This window comes from Lissotriton helveticus, chromosome 9, assembly GCF_964261635.1.
Source record: "Lissotriton helveticus chromosome 9, aLisHel1.1, whole genome shotgun sequence".
Classification (NCBI taxonomy): domain Eukaryota; kingdom Metazoa; phylum Chordata; class Amphibia; order Caudata; family Salamandridae; genus Lissotriton; species Lissotriton helveticus.
Window position 1 is genome coordinate 732,282,631 of NC_136070.1, and position 21,301 is coordinate 732,303,931.

Consider the following 21,301-nt stretch of genomic DNA (forward strand, 5'->3'; position numbering starts at 1 on the left):
TTAGTTATAGATTCCTTACCGTAGAATTATTTCCAGGCGTCAGACTGGATCTGGAATTTTTTTTGTCAGCAGTACCCCTGTGCATCGGAAGGTGGCGTTGGTCGACTCAGCATTTGTCGTCGTGGTCGCCGGGATGACGTTGCAGTAGCTACATAGATGCTGCCCTCGTGCGCGGACTTCAGTTCTGTACACAACTTTCCATGCCAGAACTGCAGGGCCATGTAAGACACGGAACACTGGTGCACAAAACTAGGGCCCTGAAAGGAAGTCCTTAACCCTAGAAATCAGTTCGCAGATCGGGGAGGACGGGTGGGGCTGTAAGGAATCTATAACTAACCTATGTTTCTTGCAGCTATATTGTTACCGAAGCTAAGTAACTTGTTCATCTGAAAGAAACAGTTAGTTATGGATTCCTTACCTTAGAATAGATACCCCAGAAATACCAACCCCGGAGGTGGGTCTGCGAACCAAGTTCACACCAGAAAGTCCAGGAGCAAAGAACGGCCATAAAAGCGGTCTCTCTGGACTTGGCTGTCCAGGCAGTAGTGTTTGGTGAATGTATGCACCAATGCCCACGTAGCTGCCTGACAGATGTCATTAAGGGGGACTCCCCGTTCCAAAGCAGTGGTGGCTGCCGTCGCCCAGGTGGAATGAGTGCGCAGTCCCACTGGAGGCTCCTTCTTTGCCAAAGAATAGCATGCTTTGATGAACAGAATGACCCACCTGGAGATGGTCCGTTTGTTCACGGCCTAACCTTTCTTAGTGCCCACGTAACCAACAAAGGGCTGGTCGTCCACCCGGAATTGCTTTGTGCAATCCAGGTAGAAGGAAAGCGCACGTTTTGGATCCAGGCGGTGGAGCCTCTCTTCCTCTTTTGAAGGATGCGGAGGTGGAAAGAAGGAGGGGCAAAGTGATGGTTTGGCCAATGTGGAAAGAAGTAACCAAAAACGACCTTGTCCAGATGGACAGCCAGAAAGGGAGGTTTGGAAGAAAGAAATTGTAGCTCACTCACCCTGCATGCAGAGTTGATGGCCACCAGAAAGGCAGTTTTCAAAGTAAGAAGCCTGAGATGACAGTTATGTGACTGCTCAAAGGGAGCGCACATAAGATAGGTAAGCACCAAGTTCAAGTCCCACTGGGGCATTATGAAGGAAACAGGAGGAAAAGGATGAGTAATGCCCTTAAGGAATCTATTTACAAAAGGGGACTTGAAAAGAGATGGCTCATCAGGGAGCCTAAGGAAGGTTGAAATGGCTGAGAGGTAGCCTTTTAGAGTGCCCAGAGCAGAGCCCTGCTGGGCCAAAGAAATAAGGAACAAGAGTACCTCAGAAAGAGGGATGAAAAGGGGATCCACAGCCTTTGCTGTGCATCATGCCACAAATTTGTTCCATCTGCAGGCGTATACCGTCTTAGTGGTGGGACGCCTGGCTGCCAAGATAACATCGCAGACTTCGGGAGGCAGGTCAAACTAGGTCAACTGCTGCTGCTCATTCTCCACGGAAGGAGGTGGAGGCTGGACAGGTTTGGGTAAAGGACCATCCTCTGATGCTGCGACAGAAGACCCTCCTGAAGAGGCAGTCGGAACGGAGGATCGATGGCCATGTTGAGCAGCTTGGGATATCAGGCTCTTCGTGCCCAATCTGGAGCCACAAGAATGACTTGGGCCTGGTCGCGCATGATCTTCTTCAGCTCTCTGGGCAGAAGTGGTATAGGTGGAAAGGCGTATAGATGACCGCAACTCCACTCGCGATGAAAAGCGTCATCTAGCGAGTGCTGCCTTGGAAATTCCAATGCCCAGAACTGCTGACATTGCGCCTTCCCTTCGGTGGCGAATACATCTAACCAAGGCTCTTCCCACTGCTGAAAGAGACCTTGCACCACCTCCGAGTGAAGACACCATTTGTGACCAATCATGTACCTGCGGCTGAGTTTGTCCGCCCTGACGTTCAGAGAACCTGCCAGGTGTTGAACCACCAGAGATATGCCCTGATGTTCCAGCCATGTCCAGAGGCGCAGGGCCTCCTGACATAGGGTCCATGACCCCTCCTGCCTTGCTTGTTGCAGTACCACATGGCGGTGGTGTTGTCAGTGTACACCTGCACCATGCTTCCCCAGACAGAGGGACGGAATGCTTTGAGTGCAAGACAAATCGCCCAAAGCTCCAGGAGGTTGATGTGGAGCCCGGCCTCCGCCGGAGACCAGAGGCCTCTGATCTCCGCCTCCCCCATGTGGCTACCCCATCCCAGAAGTGATGCATTGGTCATCAATGAGAACTCTGGTTGAGGAAGGGAGAGGGATCTGCCGTCAACCCAATCCTGGTTCGTGAGCCATCACTGCAATTGGTGTGAGGTACCCTCCGAGATCTGGACGCAAACAGACCGATTCCCCTGATGTTGTGCCCACTGGAACTTCAGGTCCCACTGCAGAGCCCGCATATGCCATCTGGCATGGTCCACCAGCAGGATGCAAGAGGCAATCAGACCCAGTAGCCTGAAGGTCATTCTGACCGAAACCCGGGATAGAGGCTGAAAGATTGGAATGATAGGCTGAATATCCCAGTATTGCTGTTCGGAGGATAAACCCTAAACTGCGTCGTGTCCAGAACCGCTCCGATGAAGAGGAGCTTCTGAGAGGGGGTCAGGTGTGACTTTGGCACGTTGATGGAGAACCCCAGCGAATGCAGGAGGTCGGCCGTAGTTGGGAGGTGGGAGATGACAGCCTGGGGCGAGCCCGCCTTCAACAGCCAGTCGTCGAGATAGGGGAAGACTGGAACCGCTGATCTGCGCAGATGAGCTGCGACCAAGGCCATCACTTTCGTGAACACCCGATGGGTGCTGGTAAGGCCAAAAGGGAGCACAGTAAACTGAAAGTGCTCTTGGCCTACCGTGAACCGCAGGTAACGCCAGTAGGCCAGCATAACGAGGATGTGAAAGTAAGCATTTGCCAGTCCAACGCTACTATCAAGTCTCCAGGGTCAAGGGCAGACAAGACCTGAGCGAGCGTCAACATTTTGCACTTCTCCTTTCGGAGGAAGCGTTTGACGTTCCTGAGATCCAAGATAGGACGCAGGCCTTTGTCCTTCTTGGGCACCAGAAAGTAGTGGGAATAGCAACCATGACCTACTTCTGGGACAGGAACGCGCTTGATGGCACCCTTCGCCAAGAGTCCCGAAACTTCCGGTTGGAGAAGGGACAGATGATCCGCCGACATAAGATGGTACTGAGGTGGCATGGAGGGAGGGGTAGTCTCTAAGAGGATGGAGTAGCCCCTTCGGATTATCTGCAAAAACCACCTGTCTCAAATGATGGTGCACCAGTAGGGAAGGTGATGGCGAATCCTGCCGCCCACTGGCGTTCGGTGGCACTGAAATGTCGGACTAGGAGGGTTTGGAGGCTGCTGCAGAGGGGGGCTGTGGTGGGCTGGCCCACCTTCTGGCCTCCTGAACCAGGGCGCTGGTTCTCACGTCCCCAGCTGCGCAGAGCCTCAACAGCTTGCACCGGCCTATGGCTCTGGGTGGGAAGTGGCAGGGCACACCTTCCGTAGCCACGAAAGGGGCGAAAGGCAGACTGTGCAGGGCAGGTGGCGGAGAGGTCCAAGGACCAGGCGGTAGCCCGAGAGTCCTTAAAGCACTCCAGCATTGTCTGCCTAGTCGCCAAAAAGGCGACGGCCATCAAAGGGCATATCCATAAGAGTGGATTGGACATCCCCGGAATAACTAGTCACCTCAAACAGGCGTAGCTTCGAAGGGCTACTGACATGGAAATCATCCTGCCTAGTGAGTCGGCGGTATCCAGCCCACAGCTGATGGTAAACTTTGCTGCGTCTCTCCCCTCGGCAACTGCATGGGTGAGCACAGCCTGGGCTTCCTCTGGGTACTGGGGCAGCACCTGCACTACCTTATCCCACACAAAGTGGGTAGAACAGCTTTTTGGATTCCCTATTGAGTGGTGCGTTAGGGAATGCGCCTTTGGAGGTGGAGGCTTGGACTACCAACTCTAAGGGTTGGGGTCGCCCGGGCCAGTCGGTGGCATCGGGCAATCATCCTGTCCACAGGAGAACCTATGTTGGGCCTGGACCAGGTACCCTAAAGGATGTCTGTGAGGGCTTCATTAAACAGCAGCAGGGGCTACGAAGAGCTCGCTGAAGGCTGAAGCACTTCTGTCAGGAGGTTAGTCCTCATTGCCACCGTAGGTAGCTCGAGGTGGAGAGCATCTGCCGCCCTAGGCAACACCACTGCGTATGACACTCCCTCCTCCATAGCCACTGTAGGAGGAGACAACAAGCCAAGGTCTGGTGAGGTATCCAGACCACGGGATTCCCACAGTTCCTCTCTCCAGTCCTGTTCATAAACCTACTGGTCGGGTAAAGGGTCCCTAGACCCCTCCCAGTCCTCCTCACCCTCCTCTGACTGCCAATCTGGTCTCAAAGAGGACCAACGCCAGTCAGACTCCATGTCTACCTTGAGGTGGATGCCGGGGTCGACGTTGGCTTGGGACACAGCCGACGTCGGCTGCCAATGTGATGCCAGTGGAGGCATAACAAGGCCGACCGGCGCCGATCCGGATCCAGGCCTGTATCCAGGGAGAACCTGTTGCAACTAGGCCAAAGCCGCTGGCGCTGAACGCCCAGGGCCCCCAGCCAAGTCCGCGGTGCCCGAAGGCGCACCGGCGGAGTCGGGCTGCCCAAAGATGACGTGCATCGGTTTGTAAAACTGACATAGCTGGGCAGGGGTTGCTCCCGGTCCCGGGAAGTGGGGGGAAACCCAGAGCCGACCCTTCGGGCTCTGCACGCGGAGCCGCGGGAGGGGCAGCACCCGCATTTCTCGTCGTGTCGGCTGACAGACGGGGAAAAGTCTTAGAGCAACGATGCTTCTTTGACTTCTTGTTGTGCTTCGACTTACCTGACCCAGAGTGCGAAGACTTGGATGAAGAATGGTGTTGGTTCCACGACCGGTCCCTCGACCTCCTACGCGACTAGGACCTCGAGCAACGCGGAGCCGACTGCCGAGCCTCGAGTAGCTTTCGGGACCGCTCCCGCAGACTTCAGGGCCATGGTCCTGCAGTCGGAGCACGACTTGTGGTCATGGTCACGCTCCAGATCAGTTGATTACAGGGACCGCAAGCCTTGAAGCCGGTCATCCGTAACTAGGAGTTGTTGGCCTCTAAGCACTAGGAGTTGTTGGCCTCAAAAAACAGTCGACAAAAGTTGAGGAAAAATCAGTCAAAAAATGACTGGAGGTACCACTCTTTCCGGATCTGCGCTATTGGCGTGGAAAAAGAAAGAACTGACGTCAGCATGCAAGGGCGGTGAATATGTAGATACCGCAACGTCGTCCCGGCGACCACAACAACAAACATGGAGTCGACGCCACCTTCTGATGCGCGGGGGTACTGCTGACGAAAATCTTTCCGGATCTAGTTTGACCCCTGAGGGTAATTCTAAGGTAAGGAATCGATAGCTAACTTTTTCTTTCAGATGAGATGTAATAGTCGGGCAGTCCCAACGTTTCCGACCATCGTAATTGGTTGGTCGGAAATATTTCCGAGTCATTTGGAAACAAGGCTTCTGAATCAGATTCTGACTAACCAAATGCCGTTCGGAGCCTTTCAGACTGGTATCGTAATCTGCTTCATAGTGTGGATAGTTTTGGGTGTGTTTATCCATGGGGAAACTAGGCTCTGACACTAATAACGAATAACAAATCCTGTAGTCTACCGGACTGATCATTACCCTAGAAATACCAGTTGCAAGGTCTTGGGAGGTGCATGGATTACAGTCCACATGACTCCCTGGCTCAAGTTGGCCTGAGCCTGCACTTGCCTGAAGGTTTTAGGTGTGTAAACTGGGCCGTATTTGTTCACAAATCTACAAAACAAACTATCAGAAATAACTTTTTTTCTGGGGAAAGGTGACTTTTCATTGTCAAAAGGTCTTTTTGCTTCTACATGCTGTACGGCGTCCAATGTGATGTCTAATATTGTGTTTTGTGTTAGTGAGCCCCTGTCTGCAAAATACTGTAGAAGGCTTGGCTTTTATGGTTCACTGCTTGAGTGGCTCATGGACATAGGTCTTTGGAACAATTTGTTTGAAGTGCATTAGCGGAGGCTTTGCCTATGTGCTAGGGTTAGAGGTGGCTGCTAGTGAGATCTATCTGATGTGAAGTGTGTTTGTTGGGATGTTTCTGAAGTACCTGCTCAGTGTTTTCAGAGACCTCTGTGGTTGGATTAATGGTGGAACACATCAAATGCATATGTAGTATGATCAGCCTATTTCACATGTTGGGTGTGTGAAAGGCTATTTTTGGAGAGTGCTACAGATGATATCGAGGGAGTTCCCTGTGGCATGGGTTGGCAGAATGGCAGGCTGAGAGATATGAGCACTGACCAGCAGATTGAAGAAGTTGTACTTCAAGGTCCAGGAAAATGGTTTACTTCGTAGATTGAAGTTTGCCATACATATTTCTTTTAAAACTGATGATTACTGTCATGATGAGACCATACATCTCAGATATGAATGTTGGGTTGCTTCTGGGAAGAATATTGACGAGGTGAAATTTGAAGATTTTAGTGGATGGGGAGGGAGCAGACCTTAATTTCTACAGTTACATGCAAAAACTGGCAACTGTTCCACGTTATAGGGCTTTGCACACAAAGCCCCAATACACAAAGGCCACCCTAATTTTGGGTTATTTGAAATAACTTCTAGCTAACTGCTTTATAGAACTCAGGGATTCCTCTGAAATATTGTACTAGGTAGTGTGGCAGGCACGTGGTGTGGAGGCTGTGCCATTTTCTGAGAAGCTAACTTCATGCCCACCAGAGCAGGTATGAAGCGTGACTTGGAAAAGGAAGAAGGTCGAGGTTGCTTACATATGCTGGTTGAAAGTACAACAATACCTAATTTCTCATGTTGAGGTGTAGCAATTAGACAGCCATCGTTCAGGAATGCCGACCTGAGCTTAGAGGCTTGTGGGCTGCCTCCTTGGTGCTACACCGCTTATTGGCTGGATCTCGATCAGGATAGACATGAAAGCTAGTCCTCTCTTAGGCATACATTCTGCACCAATAGGCTTCTTAGTCAAACTAGATAAAAACATTTCACCACAGAAAAGCAAAAACGATTGACATTGCCAATAGTTTGTTTGTTTGCAGTCTTTAAAAGTGGCTTAATGATATTCTAAACGGTGGTAATCTGTATCCACTGAGATAAATTAGTTATTTTTTTTATTACAGAAGATATTGGATATAATTCTCTGAATATCCAAATTATTTTCTATTTCAATGCCTCTAGGGTTTATGGATTTTTTTGGAGAGTAGATTTTGGTGTGTGCCGTCTAAAATTCCAAAGGGCTCTCTCTCTTTGACATGGAGATGTTGAACTTCACTTTCATTTCGCACGATATGTCATTGTGATGAATGTGAATAGAATGAAGTACTGAACAATGTTATTTACAAGCTTACACTTTCCTCTGCATTTCAAAACCTTTCCTACTAACTACATTTTTCAGAATATTCTGTATTTTGCGGTAATTATTTTTTAAGACCAGGTTTGGTGTGTTTTACACAGAAAGACTACTCACAGTAATTTCCGAACCCATGAAAATGACTGGGGTCTTCCACTGATGCCAACTACGTTGCTGCATTGAGAAGTCGAAAAGCAACAGTTCAAGTGATGTGGCCGTCTCCCATTCCATTCAAATCGGTATGGAATAAGACCCGAGTCTCACAGAGTTGTTGTCTAAAAGAATATGGCAAGGCAGAACCTCATTGTACACCATATGATCACACTGAGCGCATAACCAAATGCAGAGTCCAAAGGGTAGCTGCAAAAATTAGTTATTGATTTATATGGGAGGACTGCATATCGTTCCTGGCTCTTCCATTTTAAAATAAAACTTAATACAGAGAAAAATGAAACACCAAATGTAAAACGAAACTTTATTTGAACATTATCATCGTACTGTAAATATCTTTAAGTTACGTTTGCAATAAATTTTACATCTTTTAAAGTTGAATTTCGTTTTATTACTCTGACATAGACAAAATATTTTTGGCTCACCCTTCACCAAAAAGCCCAATTCAGAAAATAGAAATATGTTTATAAAAATGACAATACATTTCTTTTCCTATAAAATCTTAATATGTCAAAAAGTTCAAGCTGTGCAGTGCCTATTTAGAGAGTGAAAATGTATACAGTAGTACAACAAGATGTTAACATCACCTAATAAAAAGGTGGACAAAAAGAAAATACTATCATTCAGTAGCACCCTTTGGCAGCACGTTAAACATACGATCGAAGCATAACCAAACCATAGAAATACCTTAAATTGACATTTAATGTGCCTGAGTAACGCAGAAGGCTTAGCGCCTCTATGGTAGTGTTGTTACGGGTAAGTAAAGAAGTCACATCTGGAGGCATGGACAATTAGAGCAGGATCATTTTTAGCAATCCCATTGGCTGTGCTTCTCAGCCAGCCAAAGCAGGATTGAAACTCCAAACCAAGTAAAAGGCAAAAATGTTTAAACCAAACCAAACCAAAGTTCAGGTCTAGTTTGCCTTTAAAGATTTTATACTATCTCGATTTTGACACCTGTGTGATCAACTCAAACTAAACAAGATTTCTCTTGAACCACTGAAATCATGTTTGGGAACCTGGTATATCAGGAGCTCTCCATAGTTTACTTCAGAAAAAAATAAATTATGCATTAAGAAATCTTTACAAACATGAGAAATTATTTCACATTTATACTTTATGACTTATGGACATTTTACCAAGGCTGCAGATCATATTCTAGAGAAACTACGAAGAGGGAGGAATACAATTATCTCAGTTACAAATAAATTATCCTGCTTCCATTTAGCCACAAAAGGGTGACATTCAGCACAAGTCTATCAGTTTGAGTGCCTTGTACATTTTCAACATCCATGCAACCACTGATTGCAGAGGTGTCGGAATTAGGACTCAGTCTGACTTTTCTGACAGTCTAAATTTTCAACCAAAAACCTTTGACAGGTTAGACCTGGAAAAAGTTACCAGGAGAAAAAGGCCAATTAAATAATAGACCATGCAGATTTTGATGCAGTACCGGTAAGCACAAAAATTCCCATGTTATGACTCATTTTGGGGCATATCCCGTAATTGCCATTTGTTTATGGCATCCAATAAATAATGATCGCCAGTGTATGAATTACTTATCGGATGCAATAAATAATGATGCAATTATCACAAACTCATAATCGAGGTATAAGAAACTTTTATTCCATGGAACTGCTCCACATGTCCATTTAAGAAGGAATAGTAAATTCTTACTGTAATACAAAACATCAACCAACAGTTTGATAATTGAAAACATTTCTCTCAGTTTCCAGTCAGGTTTACCAAAAATGAGGCTCATCCGCAGTTTGTCCTTATACACAGTCTCATGCAGGAGTCCAGTCCGATGCCTAAAGAGATTAGCAGCAATGATAAATTCCAAAACAATTTGACAAGTGATAACCGAAAAACCTGATCCATGTGTGACATCTTCTTGCTCCTTTGGGAGCTACCCAGCTGAAGAGACCATGCCTGTGTCCAAAATTCCATTTGGGAAGCAAGCGAGCTTTGTAGGTGATCTAGAGTCTTTGTGTTCTAGACAGCAATTCATGTACAAGTTTCTAACCTTAGGATGTCCGCTCAGGCTGCTCTGATTGCAGAGCCATGCAAGCATGCATAACGTAGCTTGGGGCCAATCAACGGGTGAGAAGGCCCAGGACTGACAATACTATTGCTATTAGTTTTTGTAAAAATCTTGGGTACAAATAGAAAATATTTCTAATAAACTCAACATTTCACCACATCACCCAGAATGAATCCACTCACTGGCAAATCTAAGCCAATAAAATGGAAAACTAAGAATGCCTAATGTTAAATTTAAAATAGAACTCACAGAAAATATGTTCTCAGAGGTTGATGACAAACCAGTGCAGCAGGACACTTCAAGAAGACGTTCATCCACTGAGAACAAGACAAGAGATTCCATTCGGAGTAATGTTACTAGGGTGTTTCCACAACTCTCCTCTCTGCAACATTTTGCTGCTGCGTTATCAGGAGACCTCAATTTCACACATTTTAAACTTCAGAAATTTGTACGTAGATGTGGCTGAATTTAAAGAAATCATTGGCACCATTTTCATATGTTTGTGAGGGTAAAGCAAGGAAGAAGTTTTGCATTTTCACCAAAGAAATATATGGTTTACATTACATCCAAAGTTATATATATTGAAATAATGGCCAGTGCAATGTAAATCCTCTATATCCAAAATTTCTAACAAAGAAACCAAGAGGTTTTCAAATTACCTTAAGTGACTTGGTTGAAGACAACTATTTTGACAAGTGTAGCCTTCCCTGTATGGAACTTCTCGCGCTCCTAGAATCACCGATTACGTTATCCCGATAAGGAGTAAGTTTGAAGATATCATCTGGATTCTACCGATGAGCCATCTCCTTTCCAACCAAGCACAGAAATAAAACCAAAATGGGGTGCTTTATTTGTTTGGCAATATCTGTGTTGTAAATTGCTGTGCCCTTGCTGCTTTCTTTTAAATTGCTTCCTCACAGGAAACACTGAGTGTTGGTGGGTGAAAACAATGGGAAGTAAGAAATGCACAACAGTAATGTAGCACAGGGGACAACACTAAGAAAAATGTAGGGACAAAGGAAAAAAGGGCCCACAGGCAGATAATGGATAATCTTGATGAGCCGGGGTGGGAACCATAAAAGGGAGATAAGATGGGGTGCATAGTAGAATGATACATAAAGAGTGTTTGCTAATTTTCTTCCTTGCTTACAGTAGCTGGAAGTAAAAATTAATTTAAGTCACTGGAATCCGCGCCTGAAAAACTGTGTCCTAATGACTATAAACTTCTCCAAACAGCTTGCAAACTCGGCTACAAAAGCACTAGCTCGCAACATTAAAGGTACCTCTCCTATTAAGGAAAACAAGTCTAAATATTTTAGTTCTGTTGCACCTTGGTAAATTGAAACCATTGGAATATAAAATTCTATCACAATGGAACAAAATACAAAGTCTATGCCGTTACAGCAATACCTTCATGCCCGCATTTAAAGGTATCAGCCCTACCATCAACAAGATGGTTTTTATAGTTGAGCCAACAGATCCTCCTCCAAGTTCAACGAGGCTTCACTTCTTTTAGCAGGCTGTGCCAAGCCACTAAACTCTTTTTTTGTAATAATGACTAACATCAAAAAGAAAATCTTTACTGGTGCCAACCTGAACATATACCAAGTCTGGTTAGTAGCAAGTAACAGGTTAATTTTCTCTGTAATATATTTCAAAAGCAATTTGATTTTTTTCCCAAAAATACATTTTGGTAGGGGTTTTCCTATCGATTTTTGTATTGGTGTATTTAAATTCTCGTAGCTGAAGTAGGGGGGCTACACTTACTATTTAATTTCAGCTGGTATACTAACAAGTAGTAAAGCAAGCAAGCAAGCAAGCTAAATCTAGGCCCTGGCTGTTGTCACAGGCTTTTCTTTTTCTTTTGTGGCTTGTGAGTTAATGTCTCAAACAATGGAATTTCAAAGCTTGTAATATCGCATATGATGATCTAAATTTAGCCTCTAAGGTGGCAGGCAGTTACGTTTTTAATTAAAGAAAATAAGTATCAAAGATGGTTCTCAATCAAGATTCTGAGTAAAGTATATATATTGTAATGAGGTTTGATTAAGGAACCACCAGTGTGGATGCATCATTTTAACAGATAGCCATCTGACTTGTCTGACAAACCATATTCCTTGAAGTCCAGCATCTAAGTTCATGCAAACAGGCAAAGCCATGAGGGAGACATTACGAAGGAATAGTCAGATGACATAGGCGGAAGGTATGGCTTATTAGTGCGTTCACAGCAATAAGTAGCCTTTTTTCATGGAACAAAATACTGAAAAGTACTGTTACTACACTTTTCCTATAGTCGCAGAATGTTTACTCTGAATTATGGCAAGTAGCCCCGCTGCAGGAGGGAAGGATAGTCTTTATTATCAAACTCCTATGGAATAATAGCACAGTATCACTGTCTACATAATAACACTGCGGTTGTCCAAAACGAGACTTTATAAACACAATGAAGCAAGCGACATATTACGTTCTTAGAAGTAATTAGAATGGAGTTTAGTGAAACTTTAGAAATTATCTGTTTTTCATGACCCTGAGTTTAATCAATTTTAATCAGCAGCACTTCTTTAACAAGAAAAAACAAAGAGGTTGGGAAGTTTACCTGAACAGTAATAAAATGCTAATTTACGATAGGTTAATTTCTTCTAGATTGACCTCTCTGACACGCGCATCATGGCATTCTAATAAGACAAATCATTTGTCTTGGGAAATAAGCGGTTAATTCTTGAAAAAACGACAAATCTCAATGAAAAGAAATACCAAACTTTAAAGTATAAACAGGGTCTTTAGTACAAATATGGTCTTTAGTTCTGGGTACACGAATACGTAATACCTGTATAAATTGCAAATCTCTCTGTGCAAGGATATTTTGACCCTGCATGCAGGTCATGTAGAAGCAGCAACAATTTCTTGGGAAATTAATTTCTCAGGATATTCTCTAAATGAGCACAATTACCAATGACGTTAAATGAGAATAAAATAATGTTTTATATGTAGATCAAATTGCCAGAGGGTGATGTCTTTGTAGGCCAGGAATTATATAAAAGTCTGGTAACCTAGAAGTCAGTTTAAAAAGAGAAAATGCCATTTTGCTGTTACTTTTTGGATGCCATGACATTGATTAAGATCTCTTTTTTTCCAGTAAACTCATTTTACAGTCAGGTATCTGGACACCAATTAGAAAACAGAGGAAGAGAATATAGTTGACTCATCACAGCAGTACGAAATAGTGCATGGTAGCCACTTGCTTTTGGGTTGTGTTCAAGTTACCCCCATATTAAGGATTATTCCTAATGCAGGGGCCTGTGCATCTATCATAATGTAAAAAAATATAGGGACTATATCTATAAATAGATACAGATATATGTTACAGATATAAATCGTCTTTTCAAGCCAATGAAAATGTAGATCTTGGCAAACATAAGATTCACAGCCAACTGCCAAGTTGCTTTTTCCTTGAGTTATCAAAATTCCCCCGGCTAGTTTCTTGCCATAGTTGGCAAAACGTTGCAGGATCTTTGTTAGTAAAAGGAAAGAGAGGAGGTCAGGAGCAAAGCCAGGAGCTGTCGCTTGAGCCTCTTTCCAGCAGGTGACACATGGGAAGGTTGCCATAGAGAGCAGGGTCAGTCATGGGGTGCAGAAGCAGGAAGAAGAGAACCATTCCCATGACGTAGAAGGTTATGATGGTGAATCGTTGAGGGTGTTCATATGCAGTGAAAATAGCCGGGAAGCCAATGTAGTTGCAAAAGGAATGACATAGGACTGGTCCAATCAAGTGTCCTGAAAATACATGGTTGGCAAAAAAAACCAGTGTCATTCTTTCAATACTTGTAAGCACTTCAATGACATATAACTAAGGCTCATCCATCTGAGACCTCACTAAGTTGCAGCGCATTAGCCAATCAGAGCAGTGATCACAATAACATAATGATGACATAACTGCATTACATTCATCAAATATACATGTGGTATAAATGCTCATAGGTCAACAATAAATACATTACAATACCCATATAGTTCGGCCTGCATGCTCCAATTGACCTAGGCTAAGGTGTTTTCGGTTGGTTTTGCTGATCGTTTTCTTTGTAGCAGTATGGCAAAAGTAAGTCCGCTGATTGATTTTTTTTTCAGAAGTGAGACCATTTGTAATGCATAGAACCAAAGCTGTTCTAAATCTACAGGATTTTGGGGGACATGCTGATACGCGTTTGGAGCTTTCAGAGCCCCAAAGACCATCCTGCATTGTTGGCCCAGTTGCTTGGAGAAGGAGGGACACTCGCTTCAGCTCCCACCTGTGCTTGACATGCTGATCCAGACTATGGACTTTCAGGACTTCAAAGACCATCGTGCATTGTTGGCCGGGCACTTCATCTCGGCCCTCAAAGCACGCTACATCTCCCTGCTGCATGGTACATATGGATACAGACTCAGGGCTTTCAGGGCCATCCTCCACTGTTGGCTCTATGGATTTGGGGGGGCGTGGCACTTCATCTTGGTGCTTAAACCATGCTTTAGGTCCCTGCTGCGCGGGACATGTTGATACATACTCGGGGCTTTGAGTACTCCAAAGACCAACCTGCATTGTTGACCCTGTTTCTTAGAGGAGGCGGGACACTACATAGATCAGCGCTTAAAGAGCGCTTCGGCTCCCCACTGCCTGGGACATGCTGATAAAGTCTCTGGCTTTTAGGACCCCAAAGACCATCCTCTATTGTAAAATGTAAATGTAAATGTGGGTGTACTTGTAAAGCACACTGTGACTCCATGGAGTATCCTGGAGCTGAAGACCGCTGGGGAACCCGTCCTGGTTTTCCCTGTGAGATGGTCCCTTTCTGGGTATCTCCAAGGTGAAACCAGGCATCCCCGGAGTCTGTGGGGGGCCGTTGTAGAGATGAGGCAAGCTTAATGCCCAGAGTTGCCGAGTGTGTTCCCTGGTTAGAGTAGGCACCGAGGCGAGAATTATCGAGTCCGTTTTTGACCCTGGTCCACGACCCTGCCGTGTCGGGAATTGAACCCTGGTCCCGGGCCGTTCTCTGCTTACGGGTCTGCCGCCTCTAACCAGTGAGCCACACCACTCCACAGGCCACACTATTGTAGGCCCTATTGTTTGGAGGAGGTGTGGAACTACATCTCTGCGCTTAAAATGTGCTTCAGCCCCGAGCTGCGCAGGACATGCTGATACAGTCGGGACTTTCAAGACTTCGAATATGTTGTGCTTCGATTCTTTTCACCAAGAATGTAGATGTTAAAATAAAGGCAGGGATTTCCCAAACATATGATGGGTACCCAACTATAAGGCATAGAATTATTAAGGTCAACACTGCCACATTTTGGTCCACTAAAGGTAGACTGTAAGGTAAGTAGCAGCACATGCTGTTTGTGAGCCCACACCTAAAACCACTCTTCCAGTTGGTGGACTGGCCCACGAAATGCAAAGTCTGGTGACCGGACATGATCACTATTTTTTCCATATTGCTTAGACTATATTCTGTGTTTTTAGGGAAAATAAAGTGTACTACGGTGTTTATTTAATAAATTTTGACATAGTTAATTTTTGTTTTAAGTTCTGTAACCACCATATTACTTTTGTATGTGCTAGTGCAGTACTCCGTAAATATTTGTTTACACATATGAAGTAATAAAACTACTATCCCTCCCTTTACAGACTTACGTAAACTGCTACATTCATTTCTATGCACTTATAATACTGTAGTACATTACATTTCCACGTAAAACCCAGAAAGCAGACTAAGTGTGGTCTAAACAACGTCTGGCTTTTAATTTGGGATGGGCAAAATATTTTTTATACCACTCTGTCTGAATTCTGGGTTTTAAGTGGAAATATATTGTAGGACGGTGTATTTCTAATTTAGTACATCTTTAATTCATTTTTACAAGTTTATCATTGTTTGCTATTTACAAAGGCATTTTACTAGTAGTATCTTCACGACTGTGGAGTCTTTGCATATAAAAAGATAGGACTTATCTTTTAATATGCGGAGACTCGGCATCATAAATATACTACCCGTAAAATACCTTTGTAAATATCAAACAATCGTAAACTTACACAAAAGTGTAGGTTTACCTTTCTGAATCCGGCTCTATAACTTTAAAACTACTGACACTATTTAGATCTACTACAAAAAAGGACCCTTTACACCCCATAATCTATAGTTCTGAAAAATTTCATCAAAATGCGTTCAGCCTTTTCCCCAATCATGTTTGTTTAAACAACTGTATACAACATGCCATTCCACTGTATGACATGCCACTCCACAATACTCCACCATACTCAATAACAGTCCACTTCACTTTATGACATGCAACTCTACTCTTTTGTACGACATGCCACTTCACAACACACTACTTCCCTGTATGCCCCTCCAAAGTACACCACCCTGCTCCACTGTACGACATGCCACTCCACAACAAGTCACTCCAATTACATACCACTCCACTCAAAGACACAGTACCACACACCACTCTATGGTACACTACTCCATTGTAGGACTCACCACTCTTTGGCACTACACTCTAAGACACTCCACTCCACTATATAACACTCCCAGCCACTCCACTCTGCCATATGCCACTCCACCCCATCCCACTTCCCTCTATGCCTCTCCAATTTCGCTCCTCACTGTGCAACACGCCACTCTATGACATGACTCTCTACTCTATTGTGGGCTATTCCACACTATGCCCCACCAATGTATGCCACTCCTCTCCCCTGTAAGACACAGCACTCCACTCTACGACATGACACACCACTCCTCTCTATGACACTCTGCAAAAGTCTACTTCACTCAAAGTCATTCTACCCCAATCAACTCTACCCCACTAAACGATATGACACTGTATACCACCATACTCTACGCTACTACACTCTACTACACTCCATGCTTTTCCACTCTACACAACTCCACTCTAATCCCCTCCACTATAAGACACTTTATGACACAGCGCTTCACTCTACGACATGCTACTCTACAGCATGCTATTCTACTCTATGCCACTCCACTTTATGCCAGTCCTCTACTATGCTATTCCACTCTACTGCACTCCATTCTATGACACTCCACCCTATACAAAGACACTGTATGCCACAACACTCCAAGCCACTCCATTGTACGCCACAACACTCCAAGCCACTCCATTGTACGCCACAACACTGTATATGTCACAATACTCTACCATAGGGCATGACCCTCCACAAAGCTGCATTCTACTCCCCTCCACTCTACCAAACTTTACTCCACCTTATGTCACTCTACAACACTTCACTCCCTTCCATACCGCTGTGCAACACTCTACTCTATGCCACTCTACGAGACTCTACACCACATCCAAGAGCTGAAAGGCTGGAAAGTCAGCTGCAGGAGAGCTGAACAACTGTGGAGGCAAAACTACAAAAAGGACAGTAAATTGACATATGATCAGGCCCTTATACAGTAAAAGGAGGCAATCATCAGGACAAAAAAAGCTGTTTTACACACATAAGATCGAGGAAGCTGGTAATTCTGCCAAAGAATTGTTTAAGACGATTACACTTGTGTCTAAACCCCAGCAAGCTGATAAGTTTCAGCCGAACCAAGATATGTGTAACAACCTGGCCAGATTCTTTCAAAATAAAGTCCACCTTATCTATGATGACTTCTTGACGAGTCGTATAGATACGGATAACGAATTACAAACTGAGGCACAACCACTTCATTCCAGCCTAGTCAGCTTCCCTGCAGCCACAAACGAGGAGATTTCTGACATACTAGTTTCGATAAAATCAGGTTCCCCCATTGACCCCTGTCCCCCAACAATTATGCATTTAGCGGCTACCAAAATCGGAGGTCAACTAACACCTTTGATTAATCTGGAGCTAGAGTCTGGGAAGTACCCCACTGCTTGGATGAAAGCGATAATTAGACCTATTCTGAAGAAATCCACCTTGGACCCTTCAGAACTTAAAAACTATTGCCCAATAGCGGGCCTTCCCATAGCAGCTAAAGTTCTGGAGAAAGCATTGAACAAGACTCTAACAGAGTACCTTGATACTAACAATCTGTTGGATCCGAGCCAACACGGTTTCAGATCTCATCATTCTACAGAAACTGCCCTTACGGTAGCAACTGAGGAGATCCGGAAAACTGTCGACAGAGGGTGCAAAGCGATTCTCGTTTTGTTAGATCTGTCGGCAGCTTTCGACACCGTTAATCATTCAGTGTTAGTCCAACGGCAGCAGGACATTGGCATTGGGGGTTCATCTTTGGCTCTCCTTGCATCATTCCTTGAAGGAAGAGAACAAAGACTGCATTGGAAGGGATTACAATCGGATGGCCTTGGTCTCCCTTGTGGCGTTCAACAGGGATCAGCACTCTCACCAATGCTTTTTAATATCAATGTCACCCCCTTGGCTAGACTTGTGAGGAAGCACGGTTTCGCTATGGTATCCTATGCAGACGATTCTCAATTAATCATCTCGTTGGCTAAACAACCTGAGGACACTGCTGCTAGGTTCCATGGGTGCCTTTTGTAGATTCTGACCTGGATGAACCATGGCTTCCTAAAAGTCAATACAGATGAGACGGAAGTCATGGAATATGGGCAAGGACAATCCCTGTGGAACTCCTCGTGGTGGCCAATAAGTGCAGGGGAATGCCCTAAGCCGGTGTCCAAAGTCAGAAATCTGGGGGAGATTTTTGATAGTCAGCTCAATTTTTCAGATCATGTAAATAGCCTTACCTCCCTCCTGCTTCTTCCTTATAAAAAAGCTGAGAAAAATCTTCCCTTTCATTGGCCAGGCTCTGCAAAAGACAGTGGTTATGGGTCTTTTACTTTCGAAGTTGGACTACTGTAATGCGCTGCTTTTGGGAATTGATTAAGCCCAGAGTAACAAATTACAGTCCTTGCAAAATGCAGCTGCTAGGCTGTTGTTAAACATTCCCAAAGGCAGTTCAATTTCTAAGGGAATCAGAGCTCTCCACTGGCTCCCCGTACAGCAAAGGGTGGAATTCAAGGCTTTATGTATTGTCCATAAAGTGTATTATGGGGGAGGGGGCAAGGATATGCAGAGGCTATTTAGGCCTAATATCCCAGCCAGGAAATTAAGGTCTAGCAATGCCTGCCTCATGCAAGTAGACAAAATTAGGAGAGTGAGATGGGGTGGAAGAACATTTTCCCACCGTGCAGCTAAGCTGTGGAATAAACTGCCAACTGTCATGCGACTGCAGCCTAACCATCTGTCTTTTAGGAAGGATCTAAACACCTGGCTGTTCTCACCAATATAGCCTGGTAACCATGTGACATTCCTCCCACTTACACTAGCACCAAGACGATGTTGCATTCACGCGCTTTATAAATGTATATCTTATCCTATCCTATCCTATCCACGTAACTCCCTTTACGTCACTTCGCCTCAACTTACTCCACTCTACTCTACTGTATGGCACCCTACTCCACTCTATGCCACTCCACTCTACCATATTCTATGCCACGTCACTCCACTCCACTCTACTCTACTCTACAACATGCCACTCTAATCTATGACACTTTACTCCATGCTATGCGATGCCGTTCTACTAGACACCACTGCAGTCTATGCCATTGTATAACACTTTACCCCACTATATGACCCTGCACAACCCTCCACTCTAGGCACTTCCTCTATGCCACCCCACTTTACTCCACTGTACAACAAACCACCTCATGACACTCTGTCACTCAATTCTACCATACTCTATGCTACTCTACAACACTCTACTCCACTCTTTGCCCCTCCACTCGAATTTATAACACTTTACTCATTTCTATGATACACCACTCCACGGCACATCACTCCCCTCTACAACACTTTACTCACTTTATGCAACTCCACTATACAACACTCTACTACACTTTATGCTACACTGTATGACACTCTACAATACAACACTCCACTCCTCTCCTCGACACGCCGTACCACCTCACTCTCATCCACTCTAGCCTAACACTCCACTCTACGTCACTCTACTCGAGACTCCACTCTACTCGATGCTAAAACTCTACTCGATGCTCCACTCTTCGCCAATGTACTTCAGAAAACTCAACTCAACTGTATGCCCCTCTACTGTATGCCACTATACTCCACTCTACCACACTCCAGTGTCAGATGTTCTAATCTACGATACTCCACTCTATGAGGCTACACTGTAAGACACTCTGCTCCACTCCACTAAACGGCACTCCACTCTACAACACTATACTTCATTGCATTGTACTCCATTCTATGCCTCTCCATTCTACAACATTCTACTCCACTCTAGACTGCAATCGACATCACTCTATGAGGCTCCACTCAACGACACCCCATGAGGCTCCAAAAACACTCTACTCTACAATACTGCACTCTATGGCACACCACTCCAGAACACTCTACTCCACTGTATGCACCTCCTCTCTACACCACTTTACTCCACTCTACTCTATGCCAATCTACTCCACTGTACAACTCCCTCTATGCCACTACACGCTACTTTATTCCACTATACTCTATAAAACACTACTCTACTTCTCCACTCTATGCCACTCCATTTTACGACACTTCTATGTAACACATGTACAACACGCCACTCTACGGCACACCATGTCACTCCTTACTCCACTCTGTGCTACGTCACACTACTGTACTTCAATCTATGGCAATCCACTCTACAATTTGAGACACCTTTTTATAAAAAAATTAATTTATTGAAATTCAATGAAAATACATGGTTAAAGCTTAGTTCTAGTTAGGGAAACTTTATTTATTCTTTCCATACAAACCAAACTTAAACTACACAAACATTAGAAATTCTAAAGTTATAGTCATACCCCAAATTTATAATTCACACACCTCTTTCAAATTACTATACCTCGTGCACAGGTTTGGCAACTGGCTAGCCACACTCCATTAACTAGAACTTTTGCCTTTACGATCTACTGATTATATACTTTCATATTACATCACTTATGCCATGTGAAATCACAGCATTCATAAAATCACTTATGACATCTCAAATGACATCATTTGTGAGAACACTATGTATGGTAGAGTGGAGAGTTAAAGCTAATGTACGGTGGGTAGCGAGAGGGGCACACACTAGGATTCTTACATGCAAGGAGTTTTGAAAAGGACCCGCACACACAAAATGCACTGGCCAAGACCCTTTTAACTGAGGGATCATGACCAATATGCTTATGTATGAAGACCATGAGTAGGACCTTTGAAGGGGATGGTCAAGTCCCTTCAAACATGAGTGCCATTCAGGGTACTTCAGTTGTAAAGGTCCTGTTGAGGGGCCCTAAATTATGAGTGTTTTGGTTAGGACTTCCTCACAGTAAAGATCATGGTCAGTCCCCTTATACATCAAGTCAAGTCAATCAGCTTTATTTCGATAAGAAAAATATCTTAAAAGCATTACATAAAACAACAATTTAAAAACCGTGACATTTGAAATCCATTGGCTAATCAATTAAAATAATGTACTTTCCAATAAATTAGATTAAAAAGGTCTAAATACATGACCACGATTAAACAATTTTAGCCTTTTGAATCTGATTGACCAAGCCCAGCCGAGGTATTTGGCCATGCCTCAAACATACAGGGGCTGGGTGTCTGA

General features: G+C 44.4%; 1 protein-coding gene across 2 annotated transcripts in view; it reads right to left on the reverse strand.

The window, feature by feature from the left end:
* Positions 1-7,923: 7,923 nt before the first annotated feature.
* The window catches only part of RCE1 (Ras converting CAAX endopeptidase 1), a 207,763-nt gene continuing 194,385 nt past the window's right edge, over positions 7,924-21,301 (reverse strand). Inside the window, exon 8 of one of the 2 annotated variants that reach the window (XM_078660861.1) lies at positions 7,924-13,451. In XM_078660861.1, the coding sequence (XP_078516987.1) occupies positions 13,216-13,451 (236 nt within the window). In that variant the 3' untranslated portion in view covers positions 7,924-13,215. The remainder of the gene's footprint in view (positions 13,452-21,301) is intronic. The other variant, XM_078660862.1, reaches the window with a different exon arrangement.